The following is a 26,385-nucleotide window of genomic DNA, read 5'->3' as shown; positions in this document are numbered from 1 at the left end:
ATACAGTACCAATTAAACAAGACAAACTACTCAAAATGCTAACTCAGATTATTTTTTTGGGGGGGGTCAGTCTCTCTATTTCATCTCCAATCCTCCAAAGGTCAGCTGATCTTCATCAAAGACTGAGAATCCATCATGGACCACATTTAATTCATTTATTACTTAAAACACCTGATAAACCTTTTGTATTGGGCCTTAAACTCTCCAATTATGACAATAAGGTAATAAATTCTCAGCTTGCTATGCATACGTTAAATGTTCTTGAACAACTTTCATCTCTATTACTTAGCCATGCATCATCATACCAGGCATTGCACTGATCAAACATTTCCTGTCTCCCAGCAGAAGGGTTCTGACCTGTTTCTCTAGTATGCTGATAGAAAGCATAAAAATACCATGTTTTATCTTTTTTTTTAATTAAAACTTGTTTTTAAATTCTTTTTCTTTTCAAAAGTGATATATTTCAACTATAAAATGGTATGTATGATAGATGGGCTTTAAAATGTTATTTTTGGTCAGTCACTGGTTGAATCACTTGTATGCTATGCGTTCTGCAGAAAACGCCATTATCTTTATTTGCTTTCACTTTAATATTTTCTTCTGCAGCATGATGGCACACACCTTGAACAGTTCCTGATGAATGAAAGCTGGGATCATTATCTGGGTCGAATGTGCAAAGACGGGGAATGGGGTGAACATATCATACTTGGGTAAGTATGAATAAATCCTGTAGGAACGATTGATTTATTGATTGATGTTAGAAACACATCAGCACACAAAAGACCATGTAATGACAAGGCAATTTTTGTAGATTTAAGTGCTTGATCCAGGGGCACAGCACTCCAGCAGATCCAGACTGAATTGAATGGGGTTCCTCTTGTTAAGTCTGGAATTTAAACTACTGAGTCATTGCTTATCCATTGCTGTGGGAAGAGATTTAACTGAGCTGGCACTTATGAAGCAAACAGAAGGGGATTCTTTTAAGTAATAATTGTACAAAATGTGAGATTATTGCAAAAATTATTTGTACAAAATATGTTCAAAATGAGTAAATAGACACAATTTTGTCAGTTTTGTGTGCTGAATATAGTTATGACTCTGTGGTCTTAAACTGAGTAACAGAAAGAAGCAAAACCAAACAGGTTTTGTAAAACTTAACCAATAATTTAATTATGTAAGTTATAAAATGAAAATTTAAGAGAAACTTAACAGTATTGTGAATTAAATCCAAGATAATCCTAAAGAGTTCAATGACAAGTCCAAAGGAATCATGTTCCAAATGAATTCCAGGTCTCAGATGTGCTGATGTACAAGTATCCTTGAATATGATGACATGCAAACAGTCTTGCTGTTTTACAATGGCATTGTCCAAAACTCATTTGAATGCATTCACAGTAACCCCATAATAATATTTTTGTCCATAGTCAATGAGCACTTTTGTAATTCCAATGAATAATTGAAACAAATATGTCCTCTCAAATTGTATCTAAACGCAATATTAAATAAATAATTTTGCAGGCTAATTTTAAAACAACATCAGAATTAGAAATGAATTAATTGTCAACTTCATCACCATGAACACCCTCAATGTTGCAATATTTTCTTTCTTCCCTAAACCGCAGCAGAATCCACCTGACTTAATCATCAAGCTGGTAAATTACCCAAAACATGTAAATAATTTCATTATTAAGATTGGTTTTTAAACTTGTCAACACCTATTTATAGCTCTTTGCAATTTATAGTCATGCACTATAATCAAAGACCTAATATAGATACACATAACAATGATACAAAACTTGATTGAATAGTATTTAGTCTTTATAAAGTCAATACTAATATCATGATCAAACATGCCAATATAAAGGGACTGAAAAAATTGTGCCAGAAGGCTTGGGGCTACCAGAATACTGGGGTTGGGCTGCTAAATATTCAGTACAGGCACTATGTGGCTTCTAAAAGATCTATTGATATTCTCGTGTTTCTGATATAATAATATTCTAAATGATATTTATTTCCAAAATTATATGTTGATATTGTTCACAATTTTACAAAATGGAACAAGTCAGATATTTCAAACAGGAGAATAAATATAAATAAAACAGCAAAGATAATGAAAATTTTCGTGAGCAAGCACTTACTGGCCTTAGGCTATTAAAATTAGACAGGGCTACCAGGTTCTTTCTTGCTAGCCCAATGGGCTACAGTATGAGTGTGAGCTTACTCATACACTGACATATATATATATATATATATATATATATATATATATATATATATATATATACACACACACACACACCCACACATGCATATCAGGGAATGTTTCCATACATACATTAGTTTAAAGAGTAATGTACTAACTGTAAAAGATTTCAGCTTTGTTTTAAAAAAGTTGTTTCCAAAATGAGGCATATGTTCTTGCATCTTCCATTGTACAGTATGTATAAAAATTGATTTGTGTCTAATAGCACATCAGCACATAAAAGGTTACATTCTGAAGCAAATGGAATAATGTGTCTTGCTGAGGAATACAATACAATACTCTGTGTGACCTGGTTTGAGTTGAATTTATGTCCATACCTTCCTCGTCTTGAGTTTGGGTCACTAACCATGTCACTACATTTTCTGGCTTGGCCTAGGTTGGATTCAAAGCCAGTCTCTTTTAGCCATGAGTTTTGCACACTACACAAAGTTACTGCGGCTACTGGAATGGTCTGGGTTGGATTTGAACCCAGACCTTTCTAGTCATTAAGTTTGTAGGTCATGGTCTTGATGAATATTAATTTTGGCAGTTGATAAATCTTTGTAGTAACTGCAATCAAAAGTCAGTTATTGTTTTATTATACGAATTTTAATTTTCAGATATTATTTTACCTAAATGGTAAAGAGATAGCTCATAAATAATTTGTAATCTGAAAATAGATAAAGTGTAACAATATATGGACTTTTAGGTTCATAACTGTGTGTGTGTGTGTGATAGCATACTAATACGGAATGGAAAGTAAACCTTTGGAAAAATCACCTCCTGTTTGCCTCCCCCTTCACCTCCCTCTGAAACCACCATTAAATTGTAGTCTTTAGATGTTCATGTCAAGAGCAAGTACAGACATACAAAAGTGGAGGAGAGGTAGATGTATGTATTAACAGATGTATCTATTAACAGATATATGTATTAACAGATGGAAGTATTAACAGATGGATGTATTAACAGATGTATGTATTAACAGATGGATGTATTAACAGATGGATGTATTAACAGATAGATAGATGGAGAATATATTATGTAATTAATTAGTGATTTAGTAATACTTGATACACACTTGAATAAAGTTTTAACAAAGACATGATGTGAAAGTCTAATAAATCAGAATATAGAAAACGTGGAAGTTATATAATAATTTAGATTGTTAACATATTCCCATACGAACTAAACACTTAATGACAGGACATGAGTCATTAAATTATCATTTACCATGGTAATTGAAATATTTTTTCACATAGCATTTTTTGCACTACCTTATGAAATGCAGGAAATCTTGTTTTTGTGGGGGTGCTGAAGATTGGTAAAAACAATAGAGTTAAAAATGTTGGTGACTCCATCAAATGCTGAAGATAAAATAACCCATGAGGATAAAAAAATCCTATTCCTAATCCCCATGAAGATCTTGCTAATCCTTATCTTCAAGAAGATCATACTAATCATAATCCTCATGAAGATCATACTAATCCTAATCCTCATGAAGATCATACTAATCCTAATCCTAATCTTCATGAAGATCATACTAATCCTAATTCTAATACTCATGAAGATGATACTGATCTTAAATCTAATCCCCATGAAGATCATCCAAATCCTAATCCTAATCTTCATGAAGATCATACTAATCCTAATTCTAATCCTAATGCCCATGAGGATCATACAAATCTTACTGCTTGCTTGTCATTTAATTTTTGTTTTTCTTAGAGAATTTACTGTGCAAATTTGTGTATCATTAAATTATAATTTTTAAATTCAAATAATTCTCTCCTCTATGAAGAGCCATGTCGGAGGTGCTGAAATGCCGCATAATTGTGCTGGGTGGAATGTCAGGCAACTCACGGACTGTAGTCCAGCCGCAACGCATGTCTGATGAGGAAGAGAAAAAGATGCAGAAGGAAAAAGAAGAAGCCAATGGCAGCAAGACAGTTAAAGATGAGTCATTGGCAGGGACAGCCAAGTCTGAAGGTATCACACTTCCTAACTTATCAAGGGCACATGCCATGTTTATATGTTAAGAAACTGTATTATGCTTCTGAGGTCTTTAAGATTATCATAATTTATGTTATATCAAAGCAGGTGGTATTATCAGAAAGGGGAAATATATAGTTGTATAATGTAGGCTTTTTTACTAATGCTAAAAATGCAGTGGAAACAAGTTCTTGAGACACAATTTTTTTGAGATTTTTGTCTTTATTGCTACCCTTCTTGAGTTGTTTCCATCGGAACCAAGTGAAAACTTGTGAAGTTGCTTCTGACAGCATCACCTTGTAAATTAAAACATCATACACGACAGTTCTCTAAGTAGTTAAAATCGAGTGGGGATAACCTTTCCATATAAACACGTTTAAAGTGGTGATAACCTTTCCATATAAACACATTTAAAGTGGGGATAACCTTTCCATATGAACACATTTAAAGTAAGTGGGGATAACCTTTTCCATATAAACACATTTAAAGTGGGGATAACCTTTCCATATAAATATATCTAAATTTCAGAAAATTAAAAAGAAATACTTTTTGGTTTCTCTCTGGGCACTGCTCACTTGAAGAGAAAGAACATCACTAAAGCCCAGTGATTATCTCTGGCTTAAGGCGGGTTGATCCCAGCCTTACTATACCCCATATTCTAATATTCTAGTGACCTGGGCTTATGCCAAGGTCTGTACTGGGATGATCTCAAGGTCTGAAATAGCATCCTAGCATAACCCCTACTCAATAGCAGGAATGGTCCCAGAAGCTGAACCTGCACGGATGATCCCTGATTGTGGACTCCTTGAAAATAAAGGTGAAATCAAGACATTTTATGGATTCCTTGAAAATAAATGTGAAATCAAGACATTGGGTTGTTTACTTCTTAATAGGTGAAATTGTAACAGAATTTTGAGTCATATTAATTTATATTTGAAAGTTAAGGCCAAATAATTTTATATTCGGAAATTAAGACCAAGTAATTTTATATTTGAAAATTAGCAAGTGACAGCTTCCAGTAAGATAAAATTGAACCATTTAACTGGGCTTTGCCTGCTATACCACAAAATGTACCACAAGGATGAATGTAAAATGCAAGCAGTTCATTCCATTACTCCCTTTCCCTGCCCTTGGCTGTATAAAATTGAAAACATTTTTCATGAGATGCATGCCTTTCTTCACAGGTGCCTTTCATGTGTATTATGTTAACAGCAGATTTTCACATAAAGGAAGTAGTGTCTATATTTGGTAGAAAAAATCAGTGCTTACACATCAGCTATTGAAAATGTGCATTTCACAACCTGTTATATATATATATATATATATAATATATATATATATATATATATATATATATATATATATATATATATATATATATATATATATATATATAAGGTCTTCTTGCAAGCTGATTATTCATTAATTGAATTTAACTAGGATTGGTGACAGAAATGGCATACACATTGGCAAGATAAAATAAAACAGAGTTGACCCAATCATGTGATACAAAAAGGCTGATTTCATTTGTAGGAGTGAATAAAATAGCATTGCTTCAGATCAGTGTCAATGACCATCAAAGGTGCCATATGATCTGCATAAATTGAAGCTCTGAATAGGTAACATTGACATTAATAGCAACCAGGTTGAAAATGTATTTTGAATATTTTGCTCCAATGCCAGTTGGCCAGTTTTTATCAGTACACCTTCTATGAAATCGATATTTTTTTTATCTTTGGCAATAATTTTGGTTCTTTAACAACCAGGTGGAAACTATTGTTGACATCTTGGACAACACTGGGTCAAAGTTTCAACAAGAGTTTGTAAGGACATTTTCTACCAAAGCGATGTCTAATGACACATCATCACACCAAGTACCATTTTAGTACATCATCACACTAAAGACTTTAAGTACATATGCTATGAGAACAAAATTCCCTGTCCAGAAACTTATGACACAGCAACCAGTCTGGTTTGGTCCTGTCAAGATTTGAACCCACAACCCTCTGTTATTCTGGCTCTGCCATGACAAAGGATTTCATAAAATCACAGCTAGTATTCAGGGACATTATTAAACTTGACAAATTCTAACTGACTAATTTCTTGTATGCACATTAATTCAGTCATTATTGACTTGAAGAAAAAATTATGTTTGAGTGTGCAGGCAAGTTGATGAGCTTTCTGAATATGGGGCCAGCTGGGAGGCATGGTAGAACACTAAGCTTGTACTGGTGTCCTTGGGAGGCATGGTAGAACACTAAGCTTGTACTGGTGTCCTTGGGAGGCATGGTAGAACACAAAACTTGTAGTACTGGTGTCCTTGGGAGGCATGGTAGAACACAAAACTTGTAGTACTGGTGTCCTTGGGAGGCATGGTAGAACACTAAACTTGTAGTACTGGTGTCCTTGGGAGGCATGGTAGAACACTAAACTTGTACTGGTGTCCTTGGGAGGCATGGTAGAACACTAAACTTATAGTACTGGTGTCCTTGGGAGGCATGGTAGAACACTAAACTTGTAGTACTGGTGTCCTTGGGAGGCATGGTAGAACACAAAACTTGTAGTACTGGTGTCCTTGGGAGACATGGTAGAACACTAAACTTGTACTGGTGTCCTTGGGAGGCATGGTAGAACACTAAACTTATAGTACTGGTGTCCTTGGGAGGCATGGTAGAACACTAAACTTGTAGTACTGGTGTCCTTGGGAAGCATGGTAAAACATTAAACTTATAGTACAGGTGTCCTTGGGAGGCATGGTAGAACACTAAACTTGTAGTACTTGTGTCCTTGGGAGGCATGGTAAAACATTAAACTTATAGTACTGGTGTCCTTGGGAGGCATGGTAGAACGCCAAACTTGTAGTACTGGTCTCCTTGGGAGGCATGGTAAAACATTAAACTTGTAGTACTGGTGTCCTTGGGAGGCATGGTAAAACATTCAACTTGTACTACTGGTGTCCTTGGGAAAGGCATTTTAAAGCATCATTTCTTCTGTAGGATATAACCAGTAGTGTGTTAAACGTTTTGTTGAAAGGAAGAAAACATTGCACCCAAATCATTGAGCCTTCTGTAAAATAGTCCTGTTGAATGCTAGAAAACAAACTACTCAGCCATATATACCTAAAAAGTCTTTACAGACTTAGAGGGAAGATGTACATTGAATTGGCAAATGAGTCAGTTGAGAAAGGGAGAATACTCATTTCTGCTTCCTAGCATTACTTTTCCTTTACAATTGTCACCTTTCATTTTGAAAAAATTACTTTAGGTTTATCCCAAAAAATATTTAAAATAATTGTTGAAACATTCATAAAAATTGAACTAAAAAATAATTTAAGTTATGAATGATATTTCAATGATATATTTGTATATACTTGCTTATAAATCAAGTCCAACTGCAAACAACATAGACCTTGATTTACTGTTGCATAAAACACTTGTATCCGTAGATTAAGGGTCTGTGTTTGTTCTACTGATTACTCCAAACAAATTGCATAGACCCAGATCTGTCAGCACATTATGTGATGGCAGATCTGGGTCTGTACAATTTGTAGATTGACATGACTTCTAACTGAGTATCTATGGTTGTCATGGTTTGTACAACCATGGAAACTCCTTGAATTCTTGAAAGCATGTAGAATGTTATAAAGAATTATTTGAAAATTTGTTGAAAACTGAGTTTTGTGAAAAGTTCTTGAATTTACCTTATGGAATAGGAAACATTTGATCAGAACAGAATTGGGGGATCAGATGACATCCGACACTGGTAGTTAGTTGCTGTTGTGGCAACTTATGAGTTTTTATAATGCTTATGAGTTTTTATATTGCTTATGAGTTTTTATATTACTTCAGAATTTTTGAAGTCTTTTTGTGCCTATTTATGCAGTTGTAAACAAAACAACATATGGCGAAAATTCAATATCTGTAAGAAAGATGATCCACTTACACTCCAGACCAATCCAGCCTAAGTCTCTAGAGCATCCACCTTGGATGCAGGAAGTCACAGTTTTGAAGCCCACTTGAGTGACATGAAAGACATATAAATGGTACTAGCAGCTGCCTCGATTAGTGCTTAACATGAATAGGTTAGTGTTAGGACTGGTTTTCCTGATGTCAGGATAATGTGACTGGGTGGGACATGGTACTGATACATGTCTGCGACATGACGCCCCAGTACTGGACATCACTATAAACTGCCACACTGCTTACATCATAGTGATATGACTGGAAAATTGTTAAAGCTTTGTTAAAAATCCAAATTACGCACACACACTTACACTCCAGGATTATTTATGATCCATAGTTGCTTTTATATAGTTAAAAACTACACAGACGATCCACTTACTTTTGTTTAACAATCCAAAACAGCCTGCATTTCTAAATGAAAATATATATTATTTCACACCCAGATACCTTTGGGATTATTTATCATATAATGTACCAGAGTTTCAGTTTTATGATGGTTGATTTATAAAGAGACCTGCAGCCAAAGAATAGATAGATTATAATGTGAACAGAGTTGTTAACCATCATCAAGTCATATAAATTGTCTACTAAATCAAAATATTACATTACAGTTTCTGCTGAATGTGAATGCTACCTGTCTGACAGTGTTAGGGTTTTGCTTTGATTGAATACACTTTGACCTCAATACTATAATTGTATACACTTTGACCTCAATACTATAATTGTATACACTTTTACCTCAATACTATAATTGTATACACTTTGACCTCAATACTATAATTGTATACACTTTGACCTCAATACTATAATTGTATACACTTTGACCTCAATACTATAATTGTATACACTTTGACCTCAATACTTTATTCTACCTCAATATTTTAATTGTATCATCTCTACCTCAATAATTGAGCATCAGGGTTGATACAAGATTGCAGCATAAGTGAGGTCACAAGATAGCAAGGTAGACAAGCTGTTTTGGTAAACATTCTCGGGAAGAGGGGGGAGTTTTGTTAGTGGATTGAAACTATTTGGGTCTTTGAAATACCCATTGGCAAGTAAAATTTGAATGACCCATTGTCCATTGGCAAGTGAAATTTGAAATACCCATTACATATTGGCAAGTAAAATTTGACATAGCGAAGGAATATCCAACTGCAGATAGCCCTTTGTGAAGAGGAAATTAAATAATACTGTACCTACAGCATGCTAATACATTGGATTAAAGGAAATTAAATAATACTGTACCTACAACATCCTTAGACATCGGATTAGAGGAAATTAAATAATACTGTACCTAGAACATGCTTAGACATCGAATTAGAAGAAATTAAATAATACTGTACCTACAACTTGCTTGGACATCAGATTAGAGGAAATGAAATAATACTGTACCTACAACATGCTTGGACATCGGATTAGGGGAAATTAAATAATACTGTAACTACAACATGCTTAGACATCAGATTAGAGGAAATTGAATAATACTGTACCTACAACATGCTTAGACATCGGATGAGAGGAAATTAAATAATACTGTAACTACAACATGCTTAGACAATGGATTAGAGGAAATGAAATAATACTGTACCTACAACATGCTTAGACATCGGATTAAAGGAAAGTGAATAATATTGTACATACAACTTGCTTAGACATTGGATTAGAGGAAATTAAATAATACTGTACCTACAACTTGCTTGGACATCGGATTAGAGGAAATGAAATAATACTGTACCTAGAACATGCTTGGACATCGTATTAGAGGAAATGAAATAATACTGTACCTACAACATGATTAGACAACGGATTAGAGGAAATGAAATAATACTGCACCTACAACATGCTTAGACATCAGATTAAAGGAAATGAAATAATACTGTGCCTACAACATGCTTATACATCATATTAGAGGAGATTAAATAATACTGTACCTAGAACATGCTTTGACATCAGATTAGAGGAAATTAAATAATACTGTACCTAGAACATGCTTAGACATTGCATTAGAGGAGATTAAATAATGCTGTACCTAGAACATGCTTAGACATTGCATTAGAGGAGATTAAATAATGCTGTACCTACAACATGCTTAGACATCAGATTAAAGGAAATTAAATAATACTGTACCTACAATATGCTTAGACATCGGATTAGATAAAATTTAAAAGGACAATTAAAAATAATGAATTCATTTGCTCAAGGTCAAGTTAACTTTCATAAATTGATTAAAGGCCTGCTATTTTTCTTACATAGTAAGAAATGTTCTATACTAACCCCATTTCCTTTTGTTAGGAATTGAAATGGGTTTAGAGTAAAACAATATATAGTTTTGATGTTGAATTGTAGTTTACTCAGAAATTATGTTGTTATTCATTATCATATTAAAGGAAATGTGTAGCAGCCATTAATTGTACTGGAATTTTGACAATAATTTGAGTAGTATAATGCCAATTTATAAATATTTTCTTTTTTTTTTTACATATATTTTTACTATGGTTACTGCTATTATAATTTTTATTATTATTAATTTTTGTTCAGTGACAGGTGCAGAGTCCCAGTCATTACAGACTGGTACTGCATCTTCTACCAGCAAAGCTGATGCCAAGACCAAAGGCACTGATACCAGTCATAGAAAGGATAAGGCTAGTTCCCTTACAAAACAGAATAAGACAAAGAAAGACAAAGAGCTCCAAATGGGTGAGGATCTGTACATTGGACTGGTGGGAGAAATGCATTATGTCAGTCTTCGGAAGAAAGACTGGGAGGAAAGACTCCATGAGAGTAAGTTTACTACAGTACCTTATTAATAAAGCCATCCCCACTGGTGAGAATGTTATGACTATGCTAATTGTGGACAAATCTTCATATTAAATGAGTAAAAGCAGTCGAGCCTGTCTTTAATATCAATTATATTAAACACCTGATTTAAAACATTTTTTCAAGATACCATAAACTGAATTTCCCCAAACAATCATGTGTCTGTGGAGGCTGTGTGATTCAATTTTAAGAGGTGGTTGCTTAAGACACAGTCATCTGAACATTGAATGGCAGTGTACGTAGAGCAAGCACTGCTTGCAGAATGATAATGGTAATGAGAACGGTAATGAGTGATAGTCATTCTCACATCTTAAAAAACCATATTGTCAGTTTGGATGTTTAAAGTGACACTTTTAACTCGCATTCTGGCAGATTTAGAAAACTGCAATGATAGCACAATAAACATAACCATTTTCTTAATTGAATCTTTGAACATCCTTTTGAAGACCATAAATCATACTCATTGTTTGAAATTTACTCAGTAGGGACTACATTGAGCAAAAGCAGCTCTGTCATTGTTTAAAATGGACTATATAGGGACTACAAGAGTAAATCATCTTGGTCATTGTTTGAAATGGATTATATAGGGACTACATTGAGCAAAAGCATCTTGGTCATTGTTTGAAATGGACTTCATAGAGACTACATTAATCAAAAACATGCCATTATTTGAAAATGACTATATAGGGACTTGATTGATCAAAAACATCTGTCATTGCTTGAAATGGACTATATAGGGACTATATTGATCAAAAGCATCTCAGTCATTGCTTGAAATGGACTATATAGGGACTACATTGAGCAAAAACATCTGTCTTTCTTTGAAATGAGCTATATAGGGACTACATTGACCAGAAGCATCTCAGTCATTGCTTGAAATGGACTATATAGGGACTATATTGATCAAAAGCATCTCAGTCATTGCTTGAAATGGACTATATAGGAACTACATTGATCAAAAGCATCTCAGTCATTGCTTAAAAAGACTATATAGTGACTATATTGATCAAAAGCATCTCAGTCATTGCTTGAAATGGACTATATAGGGACTATATTGATCAAAAGCATCTCAGTCATTATTTGAAAATGATTATATAGAGACTACATTGATCAAAAGCATCTCAGTCATTGCTTGAAATGGACTATATAGGGACTATATTGATCAAAAGCATCTCAGTCATTATTTGAAAATGATTATATAGGGACTACATTGATCAAAAGCATCTCAGTCATTGCTTGAAATGGACTATATTGGGACTACATTGATCAAACACATGTCAATCATTGTTTGAAATGGACTATATAGGGACTATATTGATCAAAAGCATCTCAGTCATTGCTTGAAATGGACTATATAGGGACTGTATTAATCAAAAGCATCTTGGTCATTGTTTGAAATGGACAATATAGGGACTACTTTGATCAAAAGCGTCACAGTCATTGTTTCAAATGGACTATGTAGGGACTAAATTGATCATTAAAGTCTCAGTCAACAGCCAACATCTCAATTGTTTGAGAAAGAAAAAAAGAAGAAAACTGCAGAGTTTTTAAATTGCATGTATTTCGATAAAAAAAACACAATAGATACACAAACCCTATATGAAAAATGATGGTGGATGTCTAAACGTTAAGATTAGATTAAGGCACAGGTGTAAGTTCAACATATTTGCATGTACAGGTGCAAATACAGGTACAATGACAAGTTATGATTGTATTTCATCTGTATTTTTGTTTGTTTTTAATGGAAAAGTTAAAATATATCTAAGAAATATTACATTCTTTAGTAGTTATGGCATGTACATGTAATGTCTGTCACAATGTTATATCTAAATTGTGAAAATCACTGGTAAAGAAAAGGTAACAGTTTTGTAAACATTCACTCCATGAATGTCAGAGGTAAGTTTAGGCCCCCATAGTCAGTAATAAATGTTCATGAAAAATTTTCACTTGTTATTTATTCTAATATCATCAAAACTGAGGTTCATATTTGGTGAATAAACCTCAGCAAATGCTTTATATTTTTCAATCATTGGGCGGATTTTGTGTAAAGGGCCACCTTGATTGTTTTCATTGTCTGCCAGCTGTAAATTGCTTAGAATGGCTAGAAATCTATCCCATACTCATTTTTTTGCTGAAGTATGGCATTGATATCACATCATCAGTAGCCCAGTTGGAATCAAAGCGAACAATAGTTTTAGCTGCTCAGGTGTGCCAGGCTGCCATTTCGTCATGCGACTGTTCTCCTTCAAGTCTGCCCCATGAACTCTCTGATCTGCATAATGATTTGTTTGATCTAGTACTATCAGATGCAATAACTTGTCATCAAAAAAAGTTTTAAATAGTCCATAGGTTCAGTATTCGCCATCTCAACATTTAATTTTGAATTACCATTGAATGTGGGGTTGACAGGCATGCCATCTTTTCTTGTCCAGTCAGCATATACATCAGACTCCAGTTCCATGTCAATTCCTGGCTCAAAATCAATCATGGGTATCTCCATCAACACTTTACCAGCTCCAATAATTTCATCCTCCTCAAATCCTTCAAAATCATTGTCATCATCACTATCAGAAGCCAGTATCTGTTGCAAGAAATCACCATCATATTCATTGTCAGCCATTTTAATTTTTTCCAGGTACCACATGCTCAAAAGCGAGTATTTGTAAAACTTCTTTGCTAAATGCATAGTAAAGTACAATGGAATGCATGTTCCGGGCCTTTATAAACCAATCAAATATAGTTTTACAAGCAGCCTTGGTTAGTTGAAGTAATAGGATGCGGACATTAGTTTCTTACCTGGAAGATGACTTAAGTCACGACAAGCACTACGAGACATCAACCGACAGCACGACTAATGTCACGACTAGTACTTTAAGTGTTAAAACATATACAGTGGAGAGAATGTTGGCATACCTCTATGCTACTTTGATGTAATATGGCTGACATTTCTTTGAATATTGTGCTTTTGGAAACTGTAAATGATCTTAACACACTGCTAACTAAAGTGACTGCTTCCTTGTGCTCCAAAAATCAGCCCGAATTTGTCTAAAGTACACTATCCTTAGCAGCTGTTTAAGTAAGGAAAATGAATTTTACCAGACTAGACAACACCAGCTTCTGAAAGCGTAATAAATGAATTACTAAATATATCAAATGTAAAAAAAAATGATCAGCTCTTTTTATTACAATTTACCTCTGAAGTTCAGGAAGAGAAAATGGCTAAGTGGAGCTAGCACTTTTTTGAAAGGTGCACATCTGGAGTAAGGCCAAGCTGTATACTCTATAACCGCTATCAGTCATACACCAAAATAAAGGGAATTAAAGGTTCTTTGAACAGTACCTAAGATAATACAAGGTCTTTTTTAAATAGCCAGTATGACCAGTGAGGAAACCGGGGGAAATTTTTTTTCTTTAAAATTCTAACCCTATGCAAAATATGAAACTGTAGAGCGCCACCACTGTGGTAGTAGACCCAAGGCAATTGGAGTATCGTCCCTTATCCAAGGACACACTATAGTAGTAGACCCAAGGAAATAGGAATAATGTCACTTGTCAGGGACACACTATGGTAGTAGACCCAGGGCAATTGGAGTAATGTCCCTTGTCAAGGACACACTATGGTAGTAGACCCAGGTTGATATGATGGTCCTTCTGGTCACATGTGAAAGCTTGCACATCACTGAGTCACTGTGCCTCCCACAATATAGTGGAAATAAACAAGCTAAATAACTCTACGATTCAGATGTGTTATTTATGGATTTACATGCTAAGCGAATTATATAAGCTCATATTAAGAGGCAAAAGAATAAGCTGAAATGGTTTAAAATTATGTTCCATTTGAGTCCTACTTAGTTTATCATTCCTTAATGGAGGGGGGGTTACTATTGAGATGATTCTCTTTATTCGTGTAATGTATGCTCTTGGGCAGAAGATGAATTAATCACTTGAAATTCTTGCTGAGAATATTAACTGGAATTAGTAGGACTGCAGTTTCCAGTACATCCTCCTTAAAACGTCTAGTCCATTGATATTTGATTTATTGACTTGGTAAATGTTATGGTCATCACCGAAATCACATGTTTACTATGATTTTTGTTAAAGTTACTGCCCTGTTTGTTTTCATTTGCTTAAGGACAATCATATTCCCCCAGTTTTTGGTGGATTATCCCAAAACTTGTAAAGTATAGTGATTGTTTGATAATACTCATATTGACAAATCCTTGGGTTCCTGTGTGAGTTTCATCATCCATATAGATGAGTTCCAGTATTCACGAGTGAATTTCCTTATGACCTCAGCAGTGTTTCCAGAGGCTTCAAAATTGTTTCCAGCACCACAAAAAAGTAGATGCAGCTTTGGAAGCTATGCAAAGGTTCCTAACAGCTTGTAAACACAAATGGAAGCTTTGAAGAGAGGTACCCGAGGTCTTCTAAACTCAAATGGTAGTCATGCAGAGGTACCCGAGGTCTTCTAAACTCAAATGGTGGTCATGCAGAGGTACCCGAGGTCTTCTAAACTCAAATGGTAGTCATGCAGAGGTACCTGAGGTCTTCTAAACTCAAATGGTAGTCATGCAGAGGTACCCGAGTTCTTCTAAACTCAAATGGTGGTCATGCAGAGGTACCCGAGGTCTTCTAAACTCAAATGGTGGTCATGCAGAGGTACCCGAGGTCTTCTAAACTCAAATGGTGGTCATACAGAGGTACCCGAGGTCTTCTAAACTCAAATGGTGGTCATGCAGAGGTACCTAAGGCTTTATGAACACAAATAGAAAAGGACGGGTCAATGCAAATTATGACATTTTCTGTTTTTATCTATTTGGATTTACTTTTACAACTAGGTGTACTAAATTATATTTTTGCAGATACTACTTGTCGATGGTTGAGGGCATTTTATGTGTCAAATAATCTGCTAGGATGTAATGTGGCCATTTATGTGTAAAAAATCTGCTTGGATGTAATATGACCATTTATGTGTCAAGAAATCTGCTAGGATGTAATGTGGCCATTTATGTGTCAAAAAAGTTGCTACGATGTAATTTGGCCATTAAAGTGTCAAAAAATGTGCTAAGATGTTATGTCCATTTTTGTGACAAAAATTTGCTAGGATGTAATGTGTCCATTTTATGTGACAAAAATTTGCTAGGATGTAATGTGTCCATTTTATGTGACAAAAAATGTGCTATGATGTAATGTGTCCATTTTCTTTGACAAAAATTTGCTAGGATGTAATGTGACCATTTTATGTGACAGAAATGTGCTAGGATGTAATGTGGTCATTTTACATGACATAGATGTGCTAGGATGTAATGTGGTCATTTTACATGACATAGATGTGCTAGGATGTAATGTGGTCATTTTACGTGACAAAGATATGCTAGGATGTAACATGGTCATTTATGATGCATAACCTCAGCCGTATGTGAATGTGGGCAAGAAAGATGGTCAGTATATCCATTAACAAAATGGTATGTATTATAGGGTTTTATTAACCTAACATGGAACAGTTGTTTTTTTTTATTAATGTATACACATAGAGATAATGGAATGGATAACATTATCTCAGACATTTTAGCAAGTCAGGTCACGTCATCAACACCATACATGATGTTGCTTGGAGAAATTTAGACGAGCATCATAGTAGACCTCCAGAAACAGTACCAGCTCCTAGCAAGTCAAACGATGACATGGATAAACATATTGAAGAGCTTGGACTGATACTTTTCAAAGTCAAAGAAAACATGGGGAGGACAAGGGCAAGAACATTGAGGAGCATTTGGCTGATAATTGAGAGATGTATTTTATTTCCATGAAAATCATACAAATGGAGCTGTTGCTCTTAAGGAGTTGGCAGCTGCCGCAGTAAGGAAGTTTAATGGCAGCTTAAGAAGGCACACTAATGTTTGGCTATAGATCTAGGTCTGCAGCTCACTCTTGTTGTGGTTCAAGTGTGATAATAGCTCAAAAATGAATAGAGGCCAGTATTTTGCATGAGTCTGGACTCATACACCATCTAGTTTCTGCACTAAGGGACACTGCTGTAGTCATTCACACACACTTTGTACATTACGTTTTGAGCCCAGGAGGCCACTTTTTACCTAGAAGTGGTGGGATTTGCTTGGGTTAACTGGTGCCACTGGTGCATGATGGGTCTGCTGTGCATTGATGAGGAATGTGATCAACTTATAAAAATGCTGGGTCAAGAGTCATTTTCGTATTGATATGCCACTTGAGGTAGCATTCCAGTAGATGTGACATTGTGTCTTTTGCCTTCGGGTGTGCAGTCTGAACTTGAACTCCCTGAGGTTTTGCTCCTCCATTTGGAGCCAAGTGGTGTTTGGTCTTTCCACTGGTAACTTCCACCACTGCACTTGTTTTCCAGTTTGCAGCATTGTAACAACCAAACCTATGTACGTGACAGTTGACTTGGTCTGGAAGAAAGTGGTTTTCCAAGGGTTACATGACAAGATCTGCATGCTTGCAGAGGACAGACCAAATACTATCTCAGACCACACCTCTAGGAGTCTATAAAAAGGACACATCTCCAATAAAAAATATTGCTAATTGTAGACAAGGTTAAAAAATACCATCAGATGGAAAATGAAATTTTCCCCAGGGGCCCATGCTATGACAATTGATGTAGAGGTATCATTCAGCATGGTTGCAAGGAGGCCTTTGTTGCTGTAATAAAAAGCTTGTTGGAGATTCACAGAAGACTTTCTAGCCCTTTCATGCTTCCATACATAATCTCATGCACTACGGCCCAGAACTACCATGTCTATACTACTTGTGTTAGGTTATGGCCTATAACTACCATGTCTGTACTATTTGTGTTAGGTTATGGCCTATAACTACCATGCCTGTACTACTTGTGTTAGGTTATGGCCTATAACTATCATGTCCATGCTACTTGTGTTAGGTTATGGCCTATAATTATCATGTCTATACTACTTGTGTTAGGTTATGGCCTATAATTATCATGTCTATACTACTTGTGTTAGGTTATGGCCTATAATTATCATGTCTATACTACTTGTGTTAGGTTATGGTCTATAACTATCATGTCTATGCTACTTGTGTTAGGTTATGGCCTATAATTACCATGTCTGTACTACTTGTGTTAGGTTATGGTCTATAACTATCATGTCTATGCTACTTGTGTTAGGTTATGGTCTATAACTATCATGTCTGTACTATTTGTGTTAGGTTATGGCCTATAATTACCATGTCTGTACTACTTGTGTTAGGTTATGGCCTATAATTACCATGTCTATGCTACTTGTGTTAGATTATGGCCTATAATTACCATGTCTGTACTACTTGTGTTAGGTTATGGTCTATAACTATCATGTCTATGCTACTTGTGTTAGGTTATGGTCTATAACTATCATGTCTGTACTATTTGTGTTAGGTTATGGCCTATAATTACCATGTCTGTACTATTTGTGTTAGGTTATGGCCTATAATTACCATGTCTATACTACTTGTGTTAGGTTATGGCCTATAACTATCATGTCTATGCTACTTGTGTTAGGTTATGGTCTATAACTATCATGTCTATGCTACTTGTGTTAGGTTTTGGCCTATAATTACCATGTCTGTACTACTTGTGTTAGGTTATGGCCTATGACTATCATGACTATACTACTTGTGTTAGGTTATGGCCTATAATTACCATGTCTATACTACATGTGTTAGGTTATGGCCTATAATTACCATGACTGTACTACTTGTGTTAGGTTATGGCCTATAATTACCATGTCTGTACTACTTGTGTTAGGTTATGGCCTATGACTACAATGTCTATACTACTTGTGTGATGTCTGTTATCACCATTATTGGAATGTTTCAGCAACTGCACCCCCAACTTCTTGGTTGCATTTATTGTCAGATCTTCTCTGTCACTTGCAATCAGCATTTAGGAAAATAATGTAGTCAAATGATTACCATTCATGTTTATTTTAGATGGCCATTGTAGCAAGGTAGTAGAATGTCTGAGCCCATAGGCCCTGTGTTTGGTATAGACACTCAGAAAGGAGTAGTTTGGGAATAGATTGTGATTTGTGATATACAAGACAAATCATGACTGGGGAGAAATACTGACATGCAAAAACGTTTAGCAAGAAGCACGAAATGCGGCCATTAATTGAAAATCTTGAAAAACTTGGCCTTGGTAAAAAAGTTGAATAGTCATCTTCGCTTTCAGATACATGTCGTATTTACCATGTATGCTATTAATGGATGCTGCAACCTAGTATTGTTACCATGTATGCTATTAATGGACGCTGCAACCTAGTATTGTTACCATGTATGCTATTAATGGACGCTGCAACCTAGTATTGTTACCATGTATGCTATTAATGGACGCTGCAACCTAGTATTGTTACCATGTATGCTATTAATGGATGCTGCAACCTAGTATTGTTACCATGTATGCTATTAATGGACGCTGCAACCTAGTATTGTTACCATGTATGCTATTAATGGACGCTGCAACCTAGTATTGTTACCATGTATGCTATTAATGGACACTGCAACCTAGTATTGTTACCATGTATGCTATTAATGGATGCTGCAACCTAGTATTGTCAGCTGTATTTTTCTGCCAGTCAAGTACAAAACCTGTTGGCAGACTTTAAAATCCATTACTATATACTTACTTAAGCCATTTGGGGTTAAGTTTTGGTTGCTTTGCTTTTTGCAAAGTTAATAAATGATACATAAATTTAGGACAAGTATTTTACTTGATGTGCTACAGTTAGATAAATCAAGTGAAATTAATACACACACTGCTAGAATTCACATAGCAAGCTAATCCACACACTGCTAGAATTTACATTGCAAACTAATACACACACTGCTAGAATTCACATGGCAAGCTAATACACACACTGCTAGAATTCAAATGGCAAGCTAATACACACTGCTAGAATTCACATAGCAAGCTAATCCACACACTGCTAGAATTTACATTGCAAACTAATACACACACTGCTAGAATTCACATGGCAAGCTAATACACACACTGCTAGAATTCACATGGCAAGCTAATACACACACTGCTAGAATTCACATGGCAAGCTAATACACACACTGCTAGAATTCACATAGCAAGCTAATCCACACACTGCTAGAATTTACATTGCAAACTAATTCACATACTGCTAGAATTCACATGGCAAGCTAATACACACACTGCTAGAATGCACATGGCAAGCTAATACACACACTGCTAGAATTCACATGGCAAGCTAATACACACTGCTAGAATTCACATAGCAAGCTAATACACACACTGCTAGAATTCACATGGCAAGCTAATACACACACTGCTAGAATAAACATGGCAAGCTAATACACACTGCTAGAATGCACATGGCAAGCTAATACACTGCTAGAATTCACATAACAAGCTAATACACACACTGCTAGAATAAACATGGCAAGCTAATACACACACTGCTAGAATAAACATGGCAAGCTAATACACACACTGCTAGAATGCGCATGGCAAACTAATACACACACTGCTAGAATGCACATGGCAAGCTATTACACTGCTAAAATTCACATGGCAAGCTATTACACTGCTAGAATTCACATAGCAAGCTAATACACACTGCTAGAATTCACATTGCAAGCTAATACACACACTGCTAGAATTCACATGGCAAGCTAATACACACACTGCTAGAATTCACATGGCAAGCTAACACACACTGCTAGAATTCACATGGCAAGCTAATACACACACTGCTAGAATTCACATAGCAAACAGTTGCTAGGGTGGCTGTCCACCTGGATATGACATTTCTGTGTGAATGCTCTGGTGGCCTGGTGGTTAGAGTGTCTGCCTCGGATGCAGGAGGTTGCGAGTTTGAACCCCAGCAACGTTGTACCAATTTTAACATAACTATAACAATTTATCAGTCATATCGCTATGATGTCTGCAGTGTGGTAGTTTATAGTAATGTCTAGCTCTGGGGCATCATGCCGCAGACATGTAGCATGATGTCCCACCCAGTCACATTATCCTGACACCAGGTCGACCAGTCCTAGCACTAACCTCTTAGTGCTGATTGCCTAGCAAGGCAACTGTTAGTACCATTTTTATGTCTTGAAACTTGGTACATATTATGGCCATCATCTAAAAATGCACATATTGACAATGCTTTATTTCTTGTAATGTTTTCAATAGTTATTTCCCTTTATTGTATTGCAGTGCATGGGACAATTTGTGAATGCAACTTTGTCTCTTGCAGTTTTTTGTAGATTGCTGTACATATATTGGCCCTCATCAGAAGATATGCATGTTGATCAGTCATTGTAAACAGTTTTCAGAAGATTTAGACTGATCTCCATCATGATGGAGGATTGGATATGCATTAATGGTGTTTGTGTGTGTTTGTGGGGGTATATTTATATAAGCAGATCAATTACCATTCCTGAAGATTTTATTGTCCCTGTGTTTGTAACCCTAACCCTATAGATGCCTGTAATATTCTTTCTTTCAGAATTAAGAGCAAGAATACAGAAAAGAAAAGCAAAACAAAGACAAGAAGCAGGCCAAAAAGATGATTCCTCATCTGACGATGATCTCTGCTTGCCAGAAGGTAGGTTTTTTTAGCAGCCCACTTTTCATCTCATTGCACTGTGCAAACATGAATCAAAGTTAACTCCCTTATCTCTTTGATCTGGGGGCTGCGAGTAGCCGAGTGGTCTAAAGTGCTCTGGATCATTGCCATCTCACTGCTGTCTACGTGGGTTCGAGTATCAGGCTCGGCTAACGTTGGTACGTGAGAAAGCTTGCCAGTAGCTTCTCATGGGTCGGTGGTTCTTTCTGGGGTTTTCCAGGGTTCTTCCTCCACCAGTTATACTGGCCGCCATGTATAGCCTAACTTGTGCTGAAAATGGCGTTAAATCCTACAACAACAACAACTCTTTGATCTGTGCTGAGTAAAAAAATGTTTTCAAGTATACTGTACTTTGATTTGTACTAAGTCCAAAGTAGAGAACATTGTCTTTGAGTGAAATCATGAACAATGACCTATATATGCCTGCCTAAAGGTGCAATACATATTAAGATGTCTGTCTGTCTGTCCATCCATCTTTGCATACATCCAGCTGTATGTACATGTTACCTTTATTTCTGCATAATGACTTACACAAACACAGATCTGCCATCAGAAAATGTACTGGCCGATCTGGGTGTATGAAAGTTGTTAGAAGTAATCGGCAGAACAAACAACATAGACCCAGACCTAGTGGCGCATTATTAGTATATATACTGTTGTCAACCGGATTCAACTTTAAAGTGAAAGTCTATGGTGGCTGCTTTTGAATATTGTCCTTTTTTGAGGATATTTTTCACGCTCTTTAAATTCCATATTTTTTTTTTTTTACATGCTGCTGAGTTTACTTACCTGGTAAATTCTGTAAAATGTGTAAATTGTTTTTTATGTGCTAAGTTTTACCAATTTTGGTAAATTCTATAAAAGGTGTACAATTTTTTTACATGTTAAATTTTACTGATTTTGGAAAATTATGTGAATCATGTATTCTTTCCACTATTGCATCTTGCCCTATGGATGCTGCTGTGGAAAATGGATTTAACAATGGGACTTTTTGAGTTGGCCATACACTTATGTCAACCAGACTGGTAGCCATGATTACTGTATATTTCTCTGCGATGTTCTCACACTGTTCTACTTAAATGCAATGTTGATATCTTCATCATTGCCATCCTTGATTTCTATAAAAATGTCAATGTTTCATGGTATTGTGGCATAATGCAATCGTATGCTGCCTGACCTTTCATTACCTGGTCATTATGGAGGCCAACATGTATGCATGGTATTGAAGCTGCACTTAGTTTCATGATTCCCTTATTAATTAGAATGTCTGTTAGACAGTTGTTTTCATTTTGTAGAACATCTATCCCATGAAATCCACCATCTAGGATTTCTGCAACAATCACTTCTCTGTCAAGCTTCAGTGATCATAACTCTATATGGAAAACAGCTTTCCAAAATTATTTTAGTGGTGTGCAGCCTGTGCTTGACACAATTGTATACATTTGCAACTGTGGACATTATTCTTCTGCTGTTATGTTGTAAACTCTGTCTGATATAAATGTTTATGTTGCTATTGTGTCTGCTGAAAATTCAGCCTTACTCCTTCAGAAGTTCCTTTCATCTAGATTCCCTTACATTTCAACATATTATGGGAGTCTGTGCCATGTAACATTTTTTCATTTTGAGAGATTTGATTGAAGTTATTCATTGGGTCCATTGTAAACGAAGCTGCAGTTTGAGCCTCAAGTCATGGCCTTTTCTAGTTCAAAGTATGGACATCATTGTTTCTTGCACTGACTATTTGTCTCTCCTGATAATTGGATTCTCTATTTATCTGCTTAGATACATTTTCTAGTCTCAGTGGGCAATTTCATGAAAAGTCGTCTTGCTGTCCACATGTAGAATGAACATTGTAATGTTGCTGATTCCCCAGACTCTTTCCTTGATGAGTGAACTTCCTCTTGTTGTTATGAAGTTTTGTAACCTTGTCTCAATTCAACCTCTACCAGTAACTTTTCTATCTTTTCCATTCATTTATCAAAATTCTCTTTGTCTATTGACCATTCCACACTTGGTTTCTCAGATTTTACTTCTTTCTGTGGATTGCCATTTATTGAGCATGATTTTGGTTCATTCTGTGGATTGCCATTCATTGAGCATGATTTCGGTTCATTCTGTGGATTGCCATTCATTGAGCATGATTTTGGTTCATTCTGTGGATTGCCATTCATTGAGCATGATTTTGGTTCATTCTGTGGATTGCCATTCATTGAGCATGATTTTGGTTCATTCTGTGGATTGCCATTCATTGAGCATGATTTTGGTTCATTCTGTGGATTGCCATTCATTGAGCATGATTTTGGTTCTTTATGTGGATTGCCACTCACTGAGCATGATTTTGATTCCTTATGTTTCTGTTTTTGATGGGCACTCTGTAGAATTGTTCATCATTTCAGAACTTTCCCCTGATGATTCATGTTCCTCATTTTCATCTGTCCCGCGCTGGATGTCTAACCATTTTCTTGAGTGCAACTGAAAAAGTTCCTTGCTCAGAAAAATTCATGATCATTAGCAATTTCCCATGCTCAGAGCATAAATATCTTAAGAATTCAAAATTTTTGTCAATATCACACTGCCTTCATCAGCAACTACATGTTGATCATGTGACTTATAATAGTCATGTGATATGAGGAGACTGGTGTGACCATTATAAGTCACATAATCAACATCAGTCACTCAAGAAGGCAGAGTGATATTGCTGAAATTTCGAACTCTTAAGATATTTATGCTCTGAGTATAGGAATTTTCCTGAATGTTTCTATCAGAGTGGAAGTCATAACCATTTTCATGTTTCCTGTTTGCATGAAATTCACCACATGGTACATAACCTCATTGACAGGACTTGGTTTCTTTATGGACTCAACTTGAACATGGGCTTGTTCATCATGCAGCCCAGTAGAGCCTTGAGAAACACTTCATGGCTTTATACTCAAAACTTCAACTTATTGTTATTATTTTTATTAATCCATGATGTCCTATTTCTGTTGAGCTGTAATTATTATTTTGATAACACCTGCAGGAAACACTTGACTCTTGGCCTCTCAGTATCATGAAAAAATAATGTCGGATTAAAATTGCTGATTTAAGACAAAGAATGAATAAAAAGATACTGTGGAAAGGTTATGCATATGCAGATTTCAGAACTTACGTTGAAAAAGCATTGTTTTTCCTGGTAATGTTTTATCAATTTATGGTGAAACTGTAAATTGCTGATTCATGGATAAATAATAAAACAAGAATTACCTTTTCTTTGCACACTGCCCTATGGACTAATGCGCATGACAGGGAAAATTCTGCCATTTGCAGGGTAGAAACCACAGGAAAATATTCTGCAAGGGCAGCTGTACTTTGCTACCAATTTCAACATAACCACACCTTAATTAATAATTATTGTGATTAATAATCAAGCTTACTTAATGTATTAGCTAAATCTGCATTAAATGAATATATGTCTTAGTTGTTGAAATTTGCAATTTAGCTTTAAAAATGGGTGATACCATAAGCGACCATTAAATGAGATAACAATGGGGGTGTTCCTAATGTGCCAAACCTGGAAACGAGGCAGATACCTAGGATAGTTATACATCCATTCATGGCATAACATCGTGAATTTGAAAAGTTCAAAAGATGATATGATCAGTCTCTATGCAAATCTGAATATATCCATGGACTCATTACTAACCATCATTTAGTGTTGGATAACTGTAGGTATTCTTAAACTAATATTGACTCTAAATGTTGACAACACCCACCCACCTACAATATCATAGCCAAATTCACTAAGCACAGGGGCTCGTGTTGTTGCTTACAATTTACTTGTCAGTCATACATGTCCTACATTTTTTGCACCTGTGACTGATAGGTAAATTATATGCAACGAAAGAGGCAGTGTGCATGAAGTAGGGGTTTTAGTATTAGTATTAGGCTGACAACCCACTCTGTTTTACCACTGAGAGCTTTACGATTCATGAACTTAATTTAAAATTTGAACCAAAAAAACAGATTTTTGGGCTACAGTTGCATGTTTTACTGAAAAAAATGAATTCAATTTAATACAGTTGGTTTGAAAACATACAGAACTCAGTGGTAGTGTTACATAAAGTACAGTGAGAAATTCTCAGAAAAACGAAAAAGAAACTTTTAGATAAATATATTTTTTTAGCGTATTTGCAACATTTAACTTTTGAAGGAGGTACATAGGGGCAGAGTTGAAAATTACCTATTCACTGATATCTTCAAAAATACTTCATCTTCTGAGATATAAGAAGAAAACCTGTAAAATATGAGAGCATTTTGTTCACAAAATATCACAGTAGATGTATGAAATATCACAATAGATGTATGAAATATCACAACAGATGTATGAAATATCACAGGAGATATATCATATATCACAGTAGATGTATGAATTATCACAATAGATATCTGAAATATCACAACAGATGTATGAAATATCACAATAGATGTATGAAATATCAGAACAGATTTATGAAATATCACAAAATTGGGATATTGGAACATCAGCAAGTTTACTATTTATCAATTGGTTGCATTAATGGTTTGTCTAATTGGAACTGGATTAACTTTATTCATATCCTTTATTGGATAAAAGAAATTAGTAATTGTATTTTTTTGAATTATTTTCTGCTCAAATAGTTTTAGATTGTTTTTTTAAAGAATTTCTAATAAATGCAAATTGGGTTCATACTGTGTATATTGTATAACTCACAATGCATGGATTAGT

The 26,385-nt window shown here is 35.4% G+C and overlaps 1 protein-coding gene across 5 annotated transcripts in view; it reads left to right on the top strand.

Annotated features, from left to right (window-relative positions):
- LOC149793034 (uncharacterized) overlaps positions 1-26,385 on the top strand; it is a 92,947-nt gene that overhangs the window by 15,783 nt on the left and 50,779 nt on the right. For all 5 annotated transcript variants that reach the window (XM_089966924.1, XM_089966927.1, XM_089966925.1 and 2 more), the window contains exons 4-7: positions 607-710; positions 4,038-4,225; positions 10,732-10,974; positions 21,522-21,620. In XM_089966924.1, coding sequence (XP_089823050.1) covers positions 607-710; positions 4,038-4,225; positions 10,732-10,974; positions 21,522-21,620 — 634 coding nt within the window. The remainder of the gene's footprint in view (positions 1-606; positions 711-4,037; positions 4,226-10,731; positions 10,975-21,521; positions 21,621-26,385) is intronic.

Source organism: Sinohyriopsis cumingii, chromosome 8, assembly GCF_028554795.1.
Source record: "Sinohyriopsis cumingii isolate HCF-2022 chromosome 8, ASM2855479v2, whole genome shotgun sequence".
In the NCBI taxonomy this organism is placed as follows: Eukaryota; Metazoa; Mollusca; class Bivalvia; order Unionida; family Unionidae; genus Sinohyriopsis; species Sinohyriopsis cumingii.
The sequence above is the reverse complement of the archived record's forward strand: the minus strand, read 5'-3'. Positions and strand labels throughout refer to the sequence as shown.